The 17,551-nt window shown below is 45.2% G+C and overlaps 1 protein-coding gene across 6 annotated transcripts in view; it reads right to left on the bottom strand.

Moving 5' to 3' along the window:
* Positions 1-17,551, bottom strand: part of MED12 (mediator complex subunit 12) — a 35,611-nt gene that overhangs the window by 8,636 nt on the left and 9,424 nt on the right. For all 6 annotated transcript variants that reach the window (XM_079318638.1, XM_079318634.1, XM_079318636.1 and 3 more), the window contains exons 10-35: positions 17,233-17,369; positions 16,344-16,475; positions 15,860-15,986; positions 15,004-15,233; positions 14,789-14,869; positions 13,762-13,935; positions 13,396-13,540; positions 12,353-12,471; positions 12,075-12,218; positions 11,142-11,305; positions 10,929-11,060; positions 8,941-9,168; positions 8,606-8,750; positions 8,208-8,328; positions 7,434-7,535; positions 6,605-6,718; positions 6,168-6,331; positions 3,330-3,509; positions 3,099-3,170; positions 2,664-2,824; positions 2,412-2,573; positions 2,216-2,327; positions 1,914-2,003; positions 1,392-1,501; positions 779-914; positions 343-504 (exon numbers count right to left, since the gene is read on the bottom strand). In XM_079318638.1, coding sequence (XP_079174764.1) covers positions 343-504; positions 779-914; positions 1,392-1,501; positions 1,914-2,003; positions 2,216-2,327; positions 2,412-2,573; positions 2,664-2,824; positions 3,099-3,170; positions 3,330-3,509; positions 6,168-6,331; positions 6,605-6,718; positions 7,434-7,535; positions 8,208-8,328; positions 8,606-8,750; positions 8,941-9,168; positions 10,929-11,060; positions 11,142-11,305; positions 12,075-12,218; positions 12,353-12,471; positions 13,396-13,540; positions 13,762-13,935; positions 14,789-14,869; positions 15,004-15,233; positions 15,860-15,986; positions 16,344-16,475; positions 17,233-17,369 — 3,644 coding nt within the window. The remainder of the gene's footprint in view (positions 1-342; positions 505-778; positions 915-1,391; positions 1,502-1,913; positions 2,004-2,215; positions 2,328-2,411; positions 2,574-2,663; positions 2,825-3,098; positions 3,171-3,329; positions 3,510-6,167; positions 6,332-6,604; positions 6,719-7,433; positions 7,536-8,207; positions 8,329-8,605; positions 8,751-8,940; positions 9,169-10,928; positions 11,061-11,141; positions 11,306-12,074; positions 12,219-12,352; positions 12,472-13,395; positions 13,541-13,761; positions 13,936-14,788; positions 14,870-15,003; positions 15,234-15,859; positions 15,987-16,343; positions 16,476-17,232; positions 17,370-17,551) is intronic.

The raw sequence follows: 17,551 nt of genomic DNA, 5'->3' as shown, positions 1-17,551 counted from the left end.
CATCTCTGCCAGTCTCCTGCACAGTGGCTCTGCCCATTAGCTTACATGACAGAGACTACGCGTTTCTCTTTATGCTTCATAAAACCATAAATACAACCCCCAAATTTAGTTCACATTTCAGGCCATAGCAGCATGCTATCACCAAGCATTAACACCCCAGCTTTGCCCTTTTTGGACATGGTTATGTGCCAGCTTGTCTGCGTGCAGCCAGCCATTTCAAGCTCGTCAGGGAATGAGGCACTGCATACAGATGCCTCCCAAGCTGTGCAGACTTGAGGCATCAGAGGACAAGGTGACACCTGCACTCAGGAACTGTGATACAGACAAAAATGCTTCACTTACCTCCTTCTTGAAGATGGAATCAAAGCCAGCTATTTTATTGCCTTTAGTGTCAATGAGGGATCCCTGAGGTTCACAGGTGATGACATCTCGGGTCTGCTTGGGAAGCGGCAGTAGCTGTCGCACCTTCTCCAGGCTGTCAGACTGACGGTCCCCCAGCTCTTTCTGTACAAGTGCAACAGAGAGGACTTGAAGAAGTTTTCAGGAAAAACCATCCAAAGCCCACATATGCCTCTTCAGGTGTTGGCCTCTACCCCTGCATTACCTCTCACTTTTGCATCCTTCAGGCCTACAGAGTCATAGGGGCCACCCTCACGACTTCATATAAACAGCAGAAACAGGACAAGTACTTTTCATGACATACACAGGTAAATCTACATAGCTGGACAACCACAAGACAGCACACTCTGATTCCCATACACAGCCTGGTGCCCCTCACCCTGAGTTTCTTCACAAGATTCATGTATGCCCGCTTGTTCTCCTCCATGCTGCCCTGAGAGATGCTGGACATATCAGCAGCCAAGGTGCCATTGATGAGAACACTCAGCATGTCCAGCACGGTGGTGAAGAGCTCACTGTTGGTCAGAGCAGAAAGGTCAGTCACCTGAAAAGCTCATAAAAAAAACTCTGCCATCATTGCAACTCTAAACACTGTTAGACTTCCACCCACATTTAGAAGTGTCAGTCTTCAGAATAACCTCCCACACTAATTCTCCTTTTCCTTACACACCGCACTTGAGCTTTACTCCCACTTGAGTTAGGTGCAGTATCACAGATTAAAACTGGACTCCTCTGTATCCATTCAGCACCTCTAAAAAGCAAACTCAGCTCTCCCCTGCATATCTCTCTGCATCTGGAAAGCCAAGTTTGTTCTGAATATGGAAGAGTGCACTTGGCTATCAGGACCTAAGTTGTAGCCTGCTATTACTCTGAAGTCTCTTTCAGCTGTTACTTCTGACAGATCATCTACAGGAACAGCCAGCTCATATGAGAAAGAGGGCCATGTTAACAACTACCTCCCTTGGTAAGTGTATAGACCAGAAGTCAGTTACTTGTTTGACTGCATGTCCACAGTGCCACTGCTGATGATGTCCAGGAGAAGTACAGCCCATTCAGTTGTCTGTTGTGTGCTGCGTTGGACTGTGTCGAACATTCCTCCCACCTGGTGGAGAAAAGCAGTTTAGTCACAAGGACACCAAGAAACACTGAGATTTTGAAGTGACAAAGGAGCTTAAACCAGAGCTTAAAGGAGCTTAACTCCTACTGAGAGCTGAGGGCAGCCAAACCCCAGATGCAAGCAGTAGTGCTGTGGGCTGCAAAGGCATTCAAAGGGGAAGGCACATCTACAAAAGAGACCAAGTCTTTGGATTTCATCCTGATGAAACAGAGCAAGGGAGTTTATTCATGCATCCTGTCCCACTCAAGGCTCAAGACCTAGAAGCAGCACAAGTGTCTCTCCTACTTCTTTGCCTCAGGACATATATAGACCCTCCAGTGTGTGCTTGTTCCAAAGGAAAAAAAGGCAGACAACTCGTCACCCCAGATGGTTAAGATCTTTTTCTGCAACTGCTCACCAAATTCAGCCGCAGTTTCAAGGCCTCATGCATCAGCTGCTTGGCTTTGCAGTCATCTTGGTACTGATCTTCTCGCCAATTTGTAACAATCTAAGAAATACAGAAGAGAGGACAGACCTCACCAGCTGAAGCTTAGAGAGAGCAGCTTGTACCACTCACTGTCTGGTGACTCAGAAATGGTCAGTCCAAGCTCCCTATTCCCAACAGGGCAAGACAAGCAACATCCCGAGGCCATGCTCCACAGCCTGTCTGCTGGAGGGGTGAGCTCCTGAGGAAAGTGAGGGGAGAAACAAGATCCCTACCTGCTGGACCTGACTGTACAGAGAGGTGAGCAGGCCTTCCCGCTGTTCATCCTGACCTTTCAAGCATGTCAGCACCAGTGACAGAAATGGCTGCTGGCTCAGGAGGGACATACTGTGAGAGAACAGAGAAGGAGCTATACTGCCAGGCCGGGGGACCAGCACAGCAAACACTGCCTGCCCTTTCCCCTGGACTCACCTCTTCTGCTTCTGGCGGTCCCGCTCTTTGCGGGATGATGACCCTAAGTGTTGTCCTTTCTCCAATTCTTCTCCAGCAGCTTTCAGCACGTGGCCCTGCACTGATGTTGGAAGCTTGGCAATCAGAGGGGCCACCAGCCACACTCCTGATCTCTCCAGGGAGCTGTGACAACACGGGAGAGAAAACTGTTTACAACACAATTTAAGATTCAGACTTGTCTACAAGAGAGATGCATGCTGGCTCTACACCCACCTGAGGATGGGTTTGGATTTGTTGCTGGCAGGTGTAGTACTTGTCGAGCTACTGATATTGTTGACTCCGTTACCAGTACAGCTAGCAGAACTGGTCTCTGCTGACTGCTGGAATACCTCAATGGTGGCCTTGGCTATGTTTTCTAACAAGGAGTTCATCTCCTGAAGGAAGGGAAGAAAAAGACAGTCAAGTCCTATTCTGAGAGCATCTTACTGCTTCCATATTTCAATACAAACTCAGTCTGTCAACATCCCCATGGCCGCTGCTCCTGGGGTCTCAGACTCATTGTTTCCTTCTCATGCTTGGCTTTCACAGGTCTGACTCCCTCATTGTTTACTTCCTCCCTATACCCCCTTCTGCCAAACTACCTCCCCACCAACTCATAAGCAGCCACTTCATCCTCCCCTGTACAATCCCCTCTGAGCAGGAACTCACATTGCTTGCTGTCTGTTTAATCATGAGCTGCAGCTCCAGCGAGGACTGTCTCATAGTCCACTGGTCCAAATTCTGTAATGTACAAACATACTTCATGTAATTCCTTATCTCACTTCAGACTACACCAACTCACACCCTCAGGTTCCACCATAATGAGTGTCAGAACCATCAGAGGGCTGCATTTACATGAGACAATCACTAGGACACTCAGATTCTGCCAGCAGCCTGCACCTGTAAGATGCGTTTAATCCTCTGCCGCTGAGGATTTTCTCCCTCCTCATTGTCCAGGAGCCGGTGTGGGTAACAAATCAGCTGCATCAGCCTCTGGGCCTGTGTGCTGCTCAGGACAGGATCCTGCAAGTCATTGCTGTCTTCACAGAGGGACTTCAGACATCGTTCTCCTACCCACTCCTGCAAGACGAAGGCAGAGTCAGCACAGTCAAACTGATGTCTGATTCCAAACCAACGCCCCTGCTTTCAGTCTCAGAGAGATGCATGGAACACATCAAAATCATAAAAGCCTTATTAGTATGCAGTTATGCCTGATAATCATTTCTCTTCATGAACTGTACTATCCTGATTCAGCAGGCGTCAGGCACAGCACAGCAATCAGAACAGAGGAAGCAAACTTTGACAAGTCAGCAGTAATGAAACACAGTAGTTGCTCCTTCTTTTGAGAAAATATTGGAGTGATTTAACAGTACACAGTCACTACCATGTCCAGGCTCCCTCAACACTGCCACTCAGGCTCAGAAGATCAGAAGGGATCACTTAAAATTGTTTGGTCTATTTCCAGCACAACAAAGCTCTGGAGCTGTCCTAAGTTAGGTAATTCAAGGTTGTACTAAACCAGACCATGCTGGGAAAAGCACACACCTTAATTCTCAAATAGTGATGGAAAGCACACTGCCATACTTAGTAAAAATCAACTACATTATTTCTCAGATTCTGGAAAGGAAAATGACTGACTGAATGCAAGCCACTTATAAAGTCACACATTATGAGAAGGTAGACAGAAAACTATTATTGCCAGCCTTTTGATTTCAGTTGATGCTCCCTAAATGTATGATAATAATAAGGACATCAATTTCCAAACATGAGGGAGGTACTTCACTCAATTTAAGGTTGACTTGCAGCATTTGTTAGTGCAGAAATTTTTCATATTTAAAATTAGGCAAATTCATTAAATTAAAATCAACAGAGAACTGCTATATAAGCACTTCTGCATCTGCAGAGCAAGCCTGATCAGAGAATTGTTCCACTGAGAAGTGACAATAAAAGAAGAGATAAGGATCCAGTTTATTATGCACAGGTGTTGATGCTATGCCTAGAAAGCTGGAAAGGCCTTTCAGCAGTGGACAGCACTCTATGCTCTGAAGCACAAAGACTGAAAAGGTCAAAACTCTGGTTTGAAATCCTTGTGAAACCACAGCCTGGATCATTATCTTCATTCCAGACGAAGTTTGCACATGAGATGTGGTGACGTCTCTGCTGTCTATTTCCCCCCTTCAGGTTTGCTACATCACAATCTCTTGATAATCATCTTCTCTTTCTTGCCTAGGTAATACACATATCCTTGGGAGGACTCCTTATCATTTGCTCAGCTTCTTACAAGAACTCAGACTTCATTTCCAATCCACTTTATTGGTATGAAGAAAGAAAGACATGCTAGAGGGAAGTGATGCCATCCAGAGGGACTTGGGCAGGTTGGAGAGGTAGGCATTGGTACAGACTGCCCAGAGAAGCTGTGGATGCCCCATCCCTGGGAGTGTTTAAGGCCAAGCTGGATAGAGCCCTGAGCAACTTGGAATAGTGAAGGTGATCACTAAAAGATCTTTAAGGTCCATTCAACCCAAACTGTTCTATGAACCTATGAAGAAACCTTTAAATTAATTATAATCTGCTCCTTTTCTTCATTCCCTCACAATGAATTCCTATTATACCTGAACCTGAGACTGAGAAATCACAACCTACAATTTAAGGCATTGATAATGCAAGTTCACAGAAGAGGTGCTAATATTAAACACAGCATTTTACCAGCCCTTTGCAGCTGCAGGAAGCCTGCAGGAACTCTGGCACAATTTGGTGATAACTCATAGGTGTCTAGTAGAACACTCACTTCTACGTAACCAATGCTGCCAACAACTGGTATGAGCAGTGATACCTGACTCTGCTATTCCCTGCTGTACACTTCTACTTTGAGTCTATACAGAATTTGATCTGCAAGGGAATATCTACTACTGCAAATGCTACAGTCAGCTTTCAGTAATATCAAAAATATTGAATTTATATTTAAAAATAGGTGGTTCCAATTCCTTTTTGGTAAGCTGGTAACATAGCTATGCAGTCAGCCCATTAATAACAATAGCATGAGGACAACACACAGTACTAATGGTGGGTTTACACATTATTAATATAAAATACATGTTTTAGATTGTAACACCACATCTTTCCTGATGAGAGAATAAATTTATAACCAAGGTTGTTACCTTTCAACATCTATTTTCATACAGCATGGCCACTCTACTCTGCAACCTTATTAGCTAGGTTTCAGCTCCTCAAGTGTTGATTTTTCACAAATGAGTAGAACACTGGTGCTGTCACATTAGCAAAAGCAAAAGGCTTTTATTGCTGTTGTTTTAATTAACTTAACAGGGCAATGCAAAGCCCAGGGATACATTAACAGCCTAGCTGCAAGCAACACTTCGGCTGCATCCTGAAAGACACCATTTATCATTTTAATAAACCATCTGTCTGTCTTTCTTGTGCTGATCTTCTTTGCCTTCAGCACACATCTCAGCATACCACTCCCAGCACTCCTGTCCTTGGACAGGAGCCCTGTGCTGTTGCCAAAGCAAAGGGGATGCAGTCCCTGCATACTGCAACACCTAATTCTTGAGCACTGCTTGCCTCTATTTTTTAATAACAGTGAGCAATCCTCAGTACTGTCACATGACAGAAACATTGCAGGTTATTCACTGATCTTTCAAAGACATACCTGCCAAATCTAACCTGAAGAAAAGCATATGGGATATATCTGCTACACACCTGGAGATGGGACAGACTCACCTGTTGACATATACTCCTTAGTACATACTTGGCATAAATATCCAAGCTGGCTGTTTCTACAGTTACTACCCGACCACCAGCCTTCCTGGTGCCCAGCTCATCATCCATGAGATCATCAACACCTCCAGGGTGGGAAAAGCCAGAGCCTTTCAGTTCTGCATCTCCTAAAAGGAAAGCATAAATGCCACATAATCAACAACCCTAACCACAAAGCCTGACTCAGAAAACATCTTGAGATTTTTTAAACACTCCCAGTGATCAGTGACCTCCCTGCAGCCAACAGACTCAAAGCATGTTTACAGCTACAAACAAGCCACATATTCACCAGAAAAGATCTCCTGTGGCCTTCTGCACAGTAAGCACAAACAATGAAATGTGGTTTTCTCCCACTCCCCTGAAAAACACAGTTATAGGTTCAGGCTAACACAGGTACACACCCAGAACAAAGACAGCCTTCAGCACTGCAAAGACTGCTCCATCCACAATACGATTCTGGGAAGCTGCCAGTAAGTGACGGTCACAGGAAGAGCGGATTCCCACAGTGGGTTTGTCTGCAAAGAGGACAAAGGGGAGAGGCAATACTCAGCAAGAGAGAAAGGCACGAGCTCCAGAGCTGCCTGAATTATGTGCCAGCAAGTACCATAAAATCCAGCTCAGAGAATCCCAAGGCCAATTCCTTTCCTAACTGTAACATGGGGTCCATTTAATTAAGTTTCAAGAAGCATAGCGCCAATCACATTGTGACAACTGAACCATGAAATCCAAATGGGGTGCAGAGCCTGTGTCATGAACTCCAAGCTCCAACAGTACCCTAGACCTAAAATAGAGGCTGGATTTAGAAATCTGAGCTATCAGGATACTGGTGAGAAGCCAAGAACAGAGCTTCCTGGAATGTTTCCATCATCACACAAAAAAACGAGTGCTGTAAAACAGCAGCTTCTGGCACCAAGTTAAGAGGCTATACAAAGCTCAAGACACAAAAGAAGAAGTGATCATTACTCTAATGGCTTAGTGACAGCAAGGCCACCTCCACTGGCTGGTTTCCTGCCTCCAAGAACCTTCTCCCCAGTGCCTGGCTACCATGGAGTGACATAAATGGAAGGATACTGTTTTTTGTCCTATGAAGAAAGTGCATCAGACTTTGCCTGCTTTATTCAAAGCAAGCAGGTTATGATCTCTAACCATAAGGTCTTGTATCTCCTTTCTTGGGGTGCAAGAGTCTGAGTACTTTCACAATAAAGAAAGGCTCTAAGTTTATTCACTTACTGCCATCTTGCTGGCATGGGTTCAGCTGTGGAGTCTTAAACAGATGGAGTAAAATCCGGCAGGTCAGACGTGCTCCTGGTTCTGAGTCCTGTTCACTGCAGGCTATGTAAAGAAAAGAGATTTCTTAAGCACTAGGACAGCTGACTCTCAATCCAAAAGCTATTCACAGAGCACTGCCCTAGAGCAGCCAGCCTAGAAGCTGCAGCAGCCTTATTGTATTTACTAATATGGAGCATGTGCAGCAATTAACATGCAAGCAAGCAAATCCTTCACTGTTATCCCCAGTGCCATGCACTGACTGCATTCTGCTTGCTCCATCTTACTAACTTCACCCTGACAAGAGTCTGGATGCTGCAACCCCAGAGCAGAGACAGGAACACTGGTGGCAGAGTAAGGCAGTGGCACAGGTGCTGTAAGACCAGCTGGCTGCTCTAGCCAAAATGCTAAGGTGAACATTATTATCAGTGGGAGGCATACTGCTGGAGTTCAGAGCTGAGCACAATGGTCACACAGTGAGGCTGATAACAGCTCCCCATGTTCATTTCAGCTCACGCACAAACTCAAGAGAGCAGCGCAGTGAAAAATCTTAGCACAACCAGTTTTTGGTAGAAATCAGAAGGTTCAAATTTCTCTAACAGACCACATTCAGTCATTAAGTACAAAAGAAGCATTGGAGGTATGTTTGACAACTATAGAGTTCACCAAGTATGCACTAAGCACTGGCCTCTGGGCCAGAACTGAGAGTCAGACAGGTTTGTGCAGGGATGCACTTACCAGCATTGAGGAGTGAGGGGATGGCAGCACAGCGAATCAGGTCCTCCAGCAGCAAGCACTGCCGGGCAATGAGAATGGCAACAAAGGTGGCCAAGGAATCATGGAAAGATAAGTCACTGACCTGAAAGAGAGGAGATCAGCCAGTGATCCAAACAGCCTCTACCTCATTCTCTCTCTCAGCAATTCCTAGGAGCTGGGGGGCAGAAGGACCCATAACCCCTGGTCAATCTCCACGGTCTGCCCAGGCTGCAACAAACACTGGCAGCTCCCAGTATTCAAAGCCTTTTCCCTGCCCTCAGAAGACAAAGTCTCCATCCCTTGTTCACTTTTGCCTTCTCCCAAGGGATCCCTCCACTCCTGCTTCAATTCCTTTTCCCCTTTTGAATGTTTGCACTTGCATCAACATTGCAGAGGAGATCATTGAAGCCACAGGTCCCATTATTGGAGGAACAGCACAAAGCTTTGAGCACACCCAGCCACTCGGCACTTAGAGACTTGCAGTAGCCAGTTAGCTCAGCACACAGGATAGCAATGTCGTTCACCCTGTTAAATAAACAATGAAAAAGCAGAGGGTCAGCTTTGCTAATCATGCATGCCATCAGGTCAGCGATTTTCTAAGCAACCCCAGCCTTGGCTCCTCCTTCTTCACACCCCAAGATATGGCCACTGGCTTCCTTACCCTCATTGAAAGAATTCACTTCCTCAATAGAACCATGAAAGCTCTGCCTCTCACCTGTCTGGATCGTGGTGTCCCACACACACGTGCATTAGTGCATTACAGACGAAACTGTAGCGATTGGCTGGGTTTTCATTGAGGCTCTTGCCCAGGTTGGTGTATGTAAAGTTATGTGCAGATGGATTTTCAATAGTGTCAATCATGAACTCTGGTTCCCATAGCATGTTAGAGTCAGATGGCTCAACATTGCAATAGATTGTGTTCTTCACTTTGGAGCAGAAGTCACTAAATAGGACAGAAAAGTGATTAGGAATACAAAAAACTAAGTGGCCACTGAACTCTGATGAGTAAAGATAAGCCCTCTCTGGGCAAAAACACATTGAAAGTCAAGATCACTGTTTACCAACAAAGACCAATAAATTTATTATTTTCTATTAATTCCTTTCTGTGCTTACATTCTAAGACTTGTTGAACATTCAATTTATTTTCCACATCAACCAGAACTTCACAAAATTTCTATCAATACTCCTCTTCTGTGGGGAGGAGACTCAGTTCCTCAGAAGACATTTGAAACAACCTCTGGTATTTATCCACTCATCCTCCTTTAGGCCTAAATCCACTACATGCTTTTTGGAGTTTGCTGCCCTGAACCACAAGGCACAGTTGTACCATGACATAAACAGGGGCCTAATGATGCTCTTTGTTCTATTCTCTATTCCTTTCCAAACAATACTTAACATTTAATTTGCTTTATGACTGCTACTGTACACTATAATGACATTTTCAATTCTGTATCTGGAACAGCTCAAAAATAATTTATTCAACCAGTAGAACATATCCGCCACCACACAGAATTTAGAAAGGAACAAAGATAATCCTGTGTGCATTATTCTCTGTTTAACAACATTGAATTTTAGCTTAGTTTAGTTTAGTTAGTTAATCACTTGGTCACCATCAATGCACCCTACTACAACCTACAGCCAACTTCTACTATATGCCAAGTAACAGTTAAGTTTTGGTACCAGCACTCACACTTCTGAGGCATAGAACAGCACATGCATTAGCAAAGGCCTTTGGAACTCCTCAGTCACTCCTTGTTTTCATCCGTAACTTATTGTTTGCCTGCTAGAGGATATTTCCTTTTATCTGTGGCCATTTACTTTAAAGTTTTGGTGAACAGCTTTTGGGAATTCGGTTAGATTAGTATAAGGTTTCTCACTTCTATATGTATGACAAACTATGACAACAGCAATCCCTCCTGCTCTCAACTCAGTCCAGAGGCAAACTTCCAACACCCTCTGTAGCCAGTGGTTTGGCCAGCTGATATCAAGGCAATAGCCACTTTCACAGGCCCTCACTGGGGGGGTAACACCAAGGGTCAGATGTCCCCACAACACAACTGCACTGGAAACACTAATAGGGAGCAGGGACTGTGAAAGAAGACAAAGTGAAGCACTATACTGGGAAACAGGGCTGTCAGGAGAATTACCCCTTCATAGATCAGGTAAGCAAAAAGCCTGGGAGATCTGTGCACTCTGTTTCTGGGTGGCTAAGGGAGATAGTGGAGGGTCAGTTCCCAAAATAAGAACTACAAAGGATAGAAGGCCACAGCATAAAGTAAGCTCATGGGACAGAACTTGGGGGTAACATCAGCAAAGCAGAACCCAAACAGCTAAAAGGAGCAGAAAAAGGAATGTGAAGTAGCACAGGAACAAAACTCAGAATCAAGCAGAGGGGGCTCAGAAACAGCCCAAGGAGTATTAGAGAGCAGAGAACCACTTTTAAGACAAACTGCTCAGTCACCGGTTTAGCAAGAACTAAACTTTCTACATCTATCCTCCAGGAGAGGGGTAGGTACAGACCTGTGGAGATGCAGAGGACTACTGAGGTAATTTACTAAAATATGATGATTTAAGAGTCAAAATTATCCACTGAAACACAGAGAGGATCTCAAGAGCAATCTCATGAAACAAGATCAAAAGCAAATTTATGTCAAGGTGCTACAGTGGGCAGTACCCACTGCATCTCAACTGCATCAGACTCACCTAAAGAGCTCTCCAAATTTACTTTTGAGGTGACTGCAGGAGGTATACAGGTCGTAGAGATAGGCCAGGATACAGCGCTCTGCTGAGGAGCCATCCGAGCGGTTCATGCCATGTTTCACCACCCCACACAGACTGCAGAGAGACAAAAAAAAGTGAGCTGAACCCTCAGGCACCTCTGTGCTTCCTTATACACAGAGGGGGAGATGCTCTTACCCTTCAAAGACCTGAGCCATCTGGTCCTGGTTCAGGATAAGGCAGGAGTGGTAGTGCCGCAGCACAGCCACGATGCACAGGCACAAGCTGGTGGTATAGCTGCCAACAAGGTCGGAGGATTTCAACAGCAGTTCTGCCTCCACCACGCTCAGTTCATTCAGCAACTGCACCCAATGACAGAAAAACCCTTCAACAGCCACAGGGGTAAGGTATGGTCAGAAAGGGAGGAGGCACACCAAACCCACAGCCTACAGGACCTGCCAGGAAAGGCACTGCCAGGCACTTTCTGCTTAGGGATGCGCCCCAGAACAGCTGGCAAAATGTTTCAGACAGTACAAGGGGCTGTCAGGGCTTGGGTATCAGAGGGTAATTGTGATATGGCCACAGGCAGTTTTAAGCAGCTTGTTTGGTAGTTCTATCCTGCATAAGTCTCACTCTGATATCCTTTCCAGGCTAACAGCCACAATTCCATCAGCTAGGCTTCAAGACACACCTGGTACAGGCTGCAGAAACAGCAACAGGATTTTAGCAGGATCCAGAAGGCAGCTTGAGCTGCCATGTGCCAAGGATCTTTCCAGGGGAGCAAGGTAGGCAAGGTGCCAGGAACAGACAGACAATCTCCTTCTCACTCAGAACAAGGCCCTGCTGCAACCAGGGACAGAGATGCAATGCAAGTCCTTTGGAAACAAGCCCAAAACTTTTGGAAGAATAATCCTCAGAACAGAACATGCAAGACTATCTCCCACAGGCAACCTATTCCTAACAGCTGCACCCCAGAAGCATCACATTGACCATATAATGTGACCACTTCCATGACACAGGTCAGAGGGTCACCAATGATGACCAGAGCAGGCCAACTATCACAGCACAGACCTGCTGCCTCTCAGGTGAACAAATCCCTGCCTAGGGAGCACCTGAGCACACTGCCCTTACCTGGATGGCAAAGTCGATAAGACCACTGATATTGAGTGAATACTCCATCAAGTCAAATATGAACTGCACATGCTGTACCAGAGGCAGGTGATATGACATTCCCAAAGCAAAGCTGGTGATCTGTTCCAAGACATTACGAGATACCTGCAAGTGCAAGACAACACACAGTCTATCTCTCCTTCCAGTTCCTCAGCAGGCTCATCCCCTTCTAGGAATCTACTCTCAGTAATACAGAGACACAGCCAGGGCCCAAGAAGGACAGCAGCAAATTTTCATACCTGAGATGTGACTTGGTGCTGATCAAAGTGAGAAAGATGCTGGAACTTTGCAAAGATATCTTCAGCTGTTGGGAATGCTTCTGGCTTGCTCTTTTTCCTCTTCTGACCTTCCTCCCCACCTACCAAAGTTGAAAACATCAGAAAACACTATTAGGCTGCTTTCCTTACCAGAGGATTAAACATCAGCCACTAGCTTCTGACAGTTTCCCAGCAAGATCAGCCCCTGCCATGAAGCACAGCCAAAAGGCCTGAGTCCTAGGCCTTAAGTTGATAAGGACTATCTTTAATTAAAAAAAAAAAAAAAATTAAGAAATCCCTAATATAAGAATGACAGTAGGGCAAACATCAAGTTTATCCCAAATGAAAGTACTCCTTGGAGTATCCTTCTGTCTTGATTTGGAGATATACATATTCTCTGATGAGAACAGGCATTCTGGACTGGAGATGCTCAGCCACCAAAGTTTCTTTTGTCAAAGCACTTCCCATTTTAAAGCATCATCTTTTTACCACATTTTAAGCTGCCTTTCACACATCAGACTAAGAAAGAAAAATTGTAGCCAAATTCTCAGCTGTTGGACATCAGATGCTTTCTGTTGATTTTGACCCAGCTATCCAATTTTCCTATCCCACGCATTTAGCATGTGCCTGAAGTGTAACAGCATGATACATTTAGCAAAGTCTTTGCCAAATATGCATTGGCAAAGTATTTTCTGCTTCTTGTAAAAGGATCTAAATGCAAGAATAAATAAAATTAAATATGAAAAGCCAAAGTTTTGGCCAGGGGCTCACTCTGAACCTTGTATGACTCAATTCTCCTCTGAAGACAAGTTAATTAAATAGACATTGCCAGCAGGAAAACAATTGTCTTGCTTGCTGGTTAATATGTCTGAAAACAGAGCACCATGCCAGACTCATTCACTAGTACTTCTTTCCAGACACTGTAGATTGTATAAAATCCTTTCACTGTGAGACTCCAGACAAAGGAATCAGCCAACTAGAAAGATGCTCTTACTTCAGAAAGGAGTGTCTCAAGCTCTACCAACCTGTCTCTGCAGTGCTCTTTCTGTTTAGGACTTTTAGAATGTCTTTGGTTATTTTCTTGATTGTATGCCGAGCATCGTCCCGTTGTTTTCCAACCCCAAAAAGAACTACCAGCCTTTGGTTACACTCATGACTGCATGACTCCTCCTGGGGAACCAAAAGAGACAACTGCATTAGCAACTACAAGGCTGAATGTTTTAATCTTGTGTAACATCTGGATCTCTGAAAGAAAAAGAAAACCTTCATCTCAGAAGCTTCTTGGGGAATAAGCAAGGAGCCATCCAGAAAAGCAGGACTGCTCATTACCCAGCCACAGCAGGGAGAGACAAGGTCAGCAACAGGGGAACAGTTAGGAGCAGGTCTTGTACCTGAGGAATAGGGAAGTGTGTTGCATACTGGATGTGACGAGGCTGGTCGTACAGGGATGCTAGCATTCCTTCCACAGACTTATCCTTCAGCAGGGTCTTTGCTTCCTTTTCAGGATCTGGCTTTTCAGGGGAAGGGCTGGCTTTAGATTCACAATGCATTGGTGGAGAAAACATCTGGGGAGACATAAGAGGAAAAGGGAGTTAGGGAACATGGTTGTGCAATGGTAAAGATTGCTGAAGGAATGTACTTTTGCTCAGGCCTAAAAAGAAGTAGGAAAAGGAAGGGTTGCGAAAACAGCCAGTTCTTAAGGCAAAAAACCAAGGTAATGTGCTAAGAGACTATTCCCATTTCTTCTTCTGATCCATGTTGTATATTAAGTTAAACACCACTGGAAATAACACAATAGGAGCAACAAATTCACGGCTTAGAATTTTGGAAACAGCCCCTTCCACAGAAGTGAGGATCCTGGGAATGCATATAGCTTTTTATCACACTTGCTGACATGTACCTTGAAAGGTCAGAAATGGCTGGATACATGTAGCACTTGGGCATTTTTCAAACACCACAAGTTAATTCTACTACTAAATGCTTCAAAGTGCTCTGCATCCATGAACTGTGCCCACAGATATGAAGAACTGTAAACGTGAAGAAGTAAGGAAGGCCACACAGTAGGATGAAAACAGACTAGTGTCTTCTCCCAGGATCAAGAAAACCTCTGCAACTTGTCACTCCCAATCTGATGCCATAATGGTCATTCATTTCCCATGCAGCCCACTTCCTACCCTGCCCAAACACTGGGCTGGCAGTGCCAGAGTGTAAAAGGTCCCAGGAACAACTGGGATTCCCTCTGTTTTGGTGAACACCAAACTACATATACAGATTATATGGGCCTTTTAGAATGTGAACTGCCTTCCAACTCAGCCACTTCCAGCAGATACACAAAAGCAAGGCACATGCTGTTCCTGGGCTCACTATAACACACTGACCCTACTTACTGAGTAACAGGTAGGAAGTGCTGGGACGTACCGAAAAGTCTGTCTTTTCCATGTCATCAAAGAGCATGCTGGGGTTGTGGTCAATGTCCATGGGCTCTGAAAGACCTGTGTCCTGGGAACAGACAGAGCAGCTTTACATCTCAGTGATTCATCAGGGAACAAGAGAATATTTGTTGATTTCCATGGTAAAAACAGGCAAACACAACACAGAGATGTACAGGAGGGCCATGGTGCTTGTGTTCTCACCTCTAGCTTGATGCCACTGCTCCCTTCTGTCTCCTTCCTGTCATGCTCCTCAGCAGGGTCGTCAAAGGGTGAGGGAGGGCGAGGCCCATGAGAATCCATGGCGAGATCACCCCGGGAGATGAGCGTGCACATGTAGATGTTGTGGGAGAAGACATCATGTCGGATTAGCTCACAGAACAGCAGCACCAGATTAAAGAACTCCACCTTCTCATTTTCCTTCCCGGGATCAGCTGAAACAACAGACAGCCATGACTATCAGAGTAGTTCTGCACCACTATAAGCAACACCAGCTACCTAGCCTAGGTCAAGGGAAAGCATTTCCTGATATGTCAAGACAGTGACTGATACACAGTTCTGAGATTACAGCAGGGACTAAAAGCAAGTCCAGTTTCAAAAATCAGCAATTAATTAAGTCAAAAGCTCTCCAGTGTCACAGCCCAGATGCACAGGACTTCAGCCTTTAAGTGCTATACCTGGGTGTATAAACAGCTGCCTGCATCATTCAGACCTGTTATCCTATCCCACTTAACCTGTCTGCAGAACTTCCCATGAAAGCCAGAGCTCTGTCACCATTTAAAAACCTCCCTTCAGTTCTCAGCCTGAAGTAATTCCCAATTCAACTCATCCTTGGCCAATGCTCTGTCAACCCAAGTGCCTCTGTATCATCTTTCTGTCATCTGGCCCTGCAAGTTACTGCTTTTCCTCCCCCTCCATGATAAGCTCTGAATTGCAAGGAAGCCAGACAGATAATTTAGATACACCAAATACCTTCACACAAGAGAACTGCACACAAATTCAAAGTTTGCAAGAGAGGGAAAGCTAGAAACTGGGAGACCACAAGTTGTTATTTACTTACTTAGCATAGGAGCTTGAGTGTCAAGGAACTGCATAAGGACATCCTGAAAGACAGGAGCACTGGCTGCTGACAGAGAGCCTGAGGAGATGGAGCCCTTCTCATCCACGACTTCAGAGTCCCCACATCTCTGCAGAAACAGAAAAAAGTACCGACTGCTGACACAGAAATTTCCTATCCATATATCTCAAAAAAGAAGTCTTCAAAAAAATTTTTCCATCTTGCAAGCCATCACTCAGGTCTCCCAAGTATGTCAGCGCCTCTGCACTGTAATCAGCTGTCCTCAAATGTAGGCAAGAAATGGGATATGCACCATCCCACAGGTTCATTTATGACCTACATTGGGTCAGATGGAGCAACTGCCATAATTAGCAGCATCAGTAACAAGAGGCACTGTGCTGATCAGCCTTTGCCTGTTGGTGTAATCTGAGTTAGGTAACCTCTGCTCTCCTTTACTGTTCCCATCTTTCCAGGAATAAGGACCTACCTCAGCCTCGATCTCTGCTTGACGCTTCTCCAGGAGTTTGGCCACGACCATGGCCCTGTGGCGCCCAGCACGTTTGTAGCTGACAGCCCACTCACACAGTAAGGCCACCACTGCATCATCATCTGGGGAGATCTGGGGGACAGAAGCACTGCAGTGAGAACCTGAGCCAAGCAGAAGAGGGCAGCAGATAGAACATAGGGTCTACTCCCCACAAAACAGAGCCTGAAGACTGCTACATTCCCCTTCTCCTAACAGGGAGGACAGATGTCAAGCTAGAGCTCTCCTGCTTTGATTCCATTTTGCAACATGAGGTCCACAGCACCTGACAAATCTCTAGACTGACCACTTCAGAAAATCATCTCTCTTCCAGCAGCAAATCTATAGAGTACTTATCACAGCACTGAGTAAAACACAACTTCTTGACACCCTCATATAAAAGAATACAGCTAGTCCTGCAGCTCTTTTATGAATCAAAGCAGTAGTGGATGAACTATGGCCCTACACATCATAAATACATTACCTCCCAGGCTAAGAGGAACCTGAACAGTGAGCTCCCAGGAATCAGCAGCCAGCCCAAAATGTGACCAGGCTAGCACTGACATAACAAGTCCTTAGAACCAATCTGGTATGCAAACTGACATCTTTTATCAGTGAATTCCCTCATGCTTAAATGTATTTGTTAGACTTTGAGGAGCACACAACTCCCTATTTCTCATTTTAGTACCTCCCTAACAAAGCTGCATGGAATCCTTTTCAATGGAGATCATGTCTCTTGGCCAAGGGCCACTACCTAGTCAGCTCTCTGCAGACACAGGACAGTAACAGTGGGATGTAAACAAGAACACAGCCACATCCAAGACAAGGGCCCAGCAGCAAAGTCCCAGAGCACCTCATGACTGTCTTTGGTTGGACCCAGCCCAAATATCCTATTATACAAGGAGTCCAAAGAGTTGCTGAAGTCACTTCTTTCAAAGCTGTGACTGTCCAGAACTTCTAATGTATGCAAGACACGGCCAATAGTGAAACCTAGAAGAGAACAGAAAAGAAAAATGTGTATTTGGCACCTGGTACAACAGTCTCTAGAGCAATACCAGATATGCTGCCAAGGTCAGAATGGCCTACACCTCCAGTTCCACAAGGAAGAAAAGATGGGTTGTAGCTGTAGGTGATTCTCTCCTAAGTGGAACAGAGGGTTTGGACCCTTTATC

This window comes from Erithacus rubecula, assembly GCF_903797595.1.
Source record: "Erithacus rubecula genome assembly, chromosome: 15".
NCBI lineage: Eukaryota > Metazoa > Chordata > Aves > Passeriformes > Muscicapidae > Erithacus > Erithacus rubecula.
This window is presented reverse-complemented; position numbering and strand designations above follow the sequence as displayed.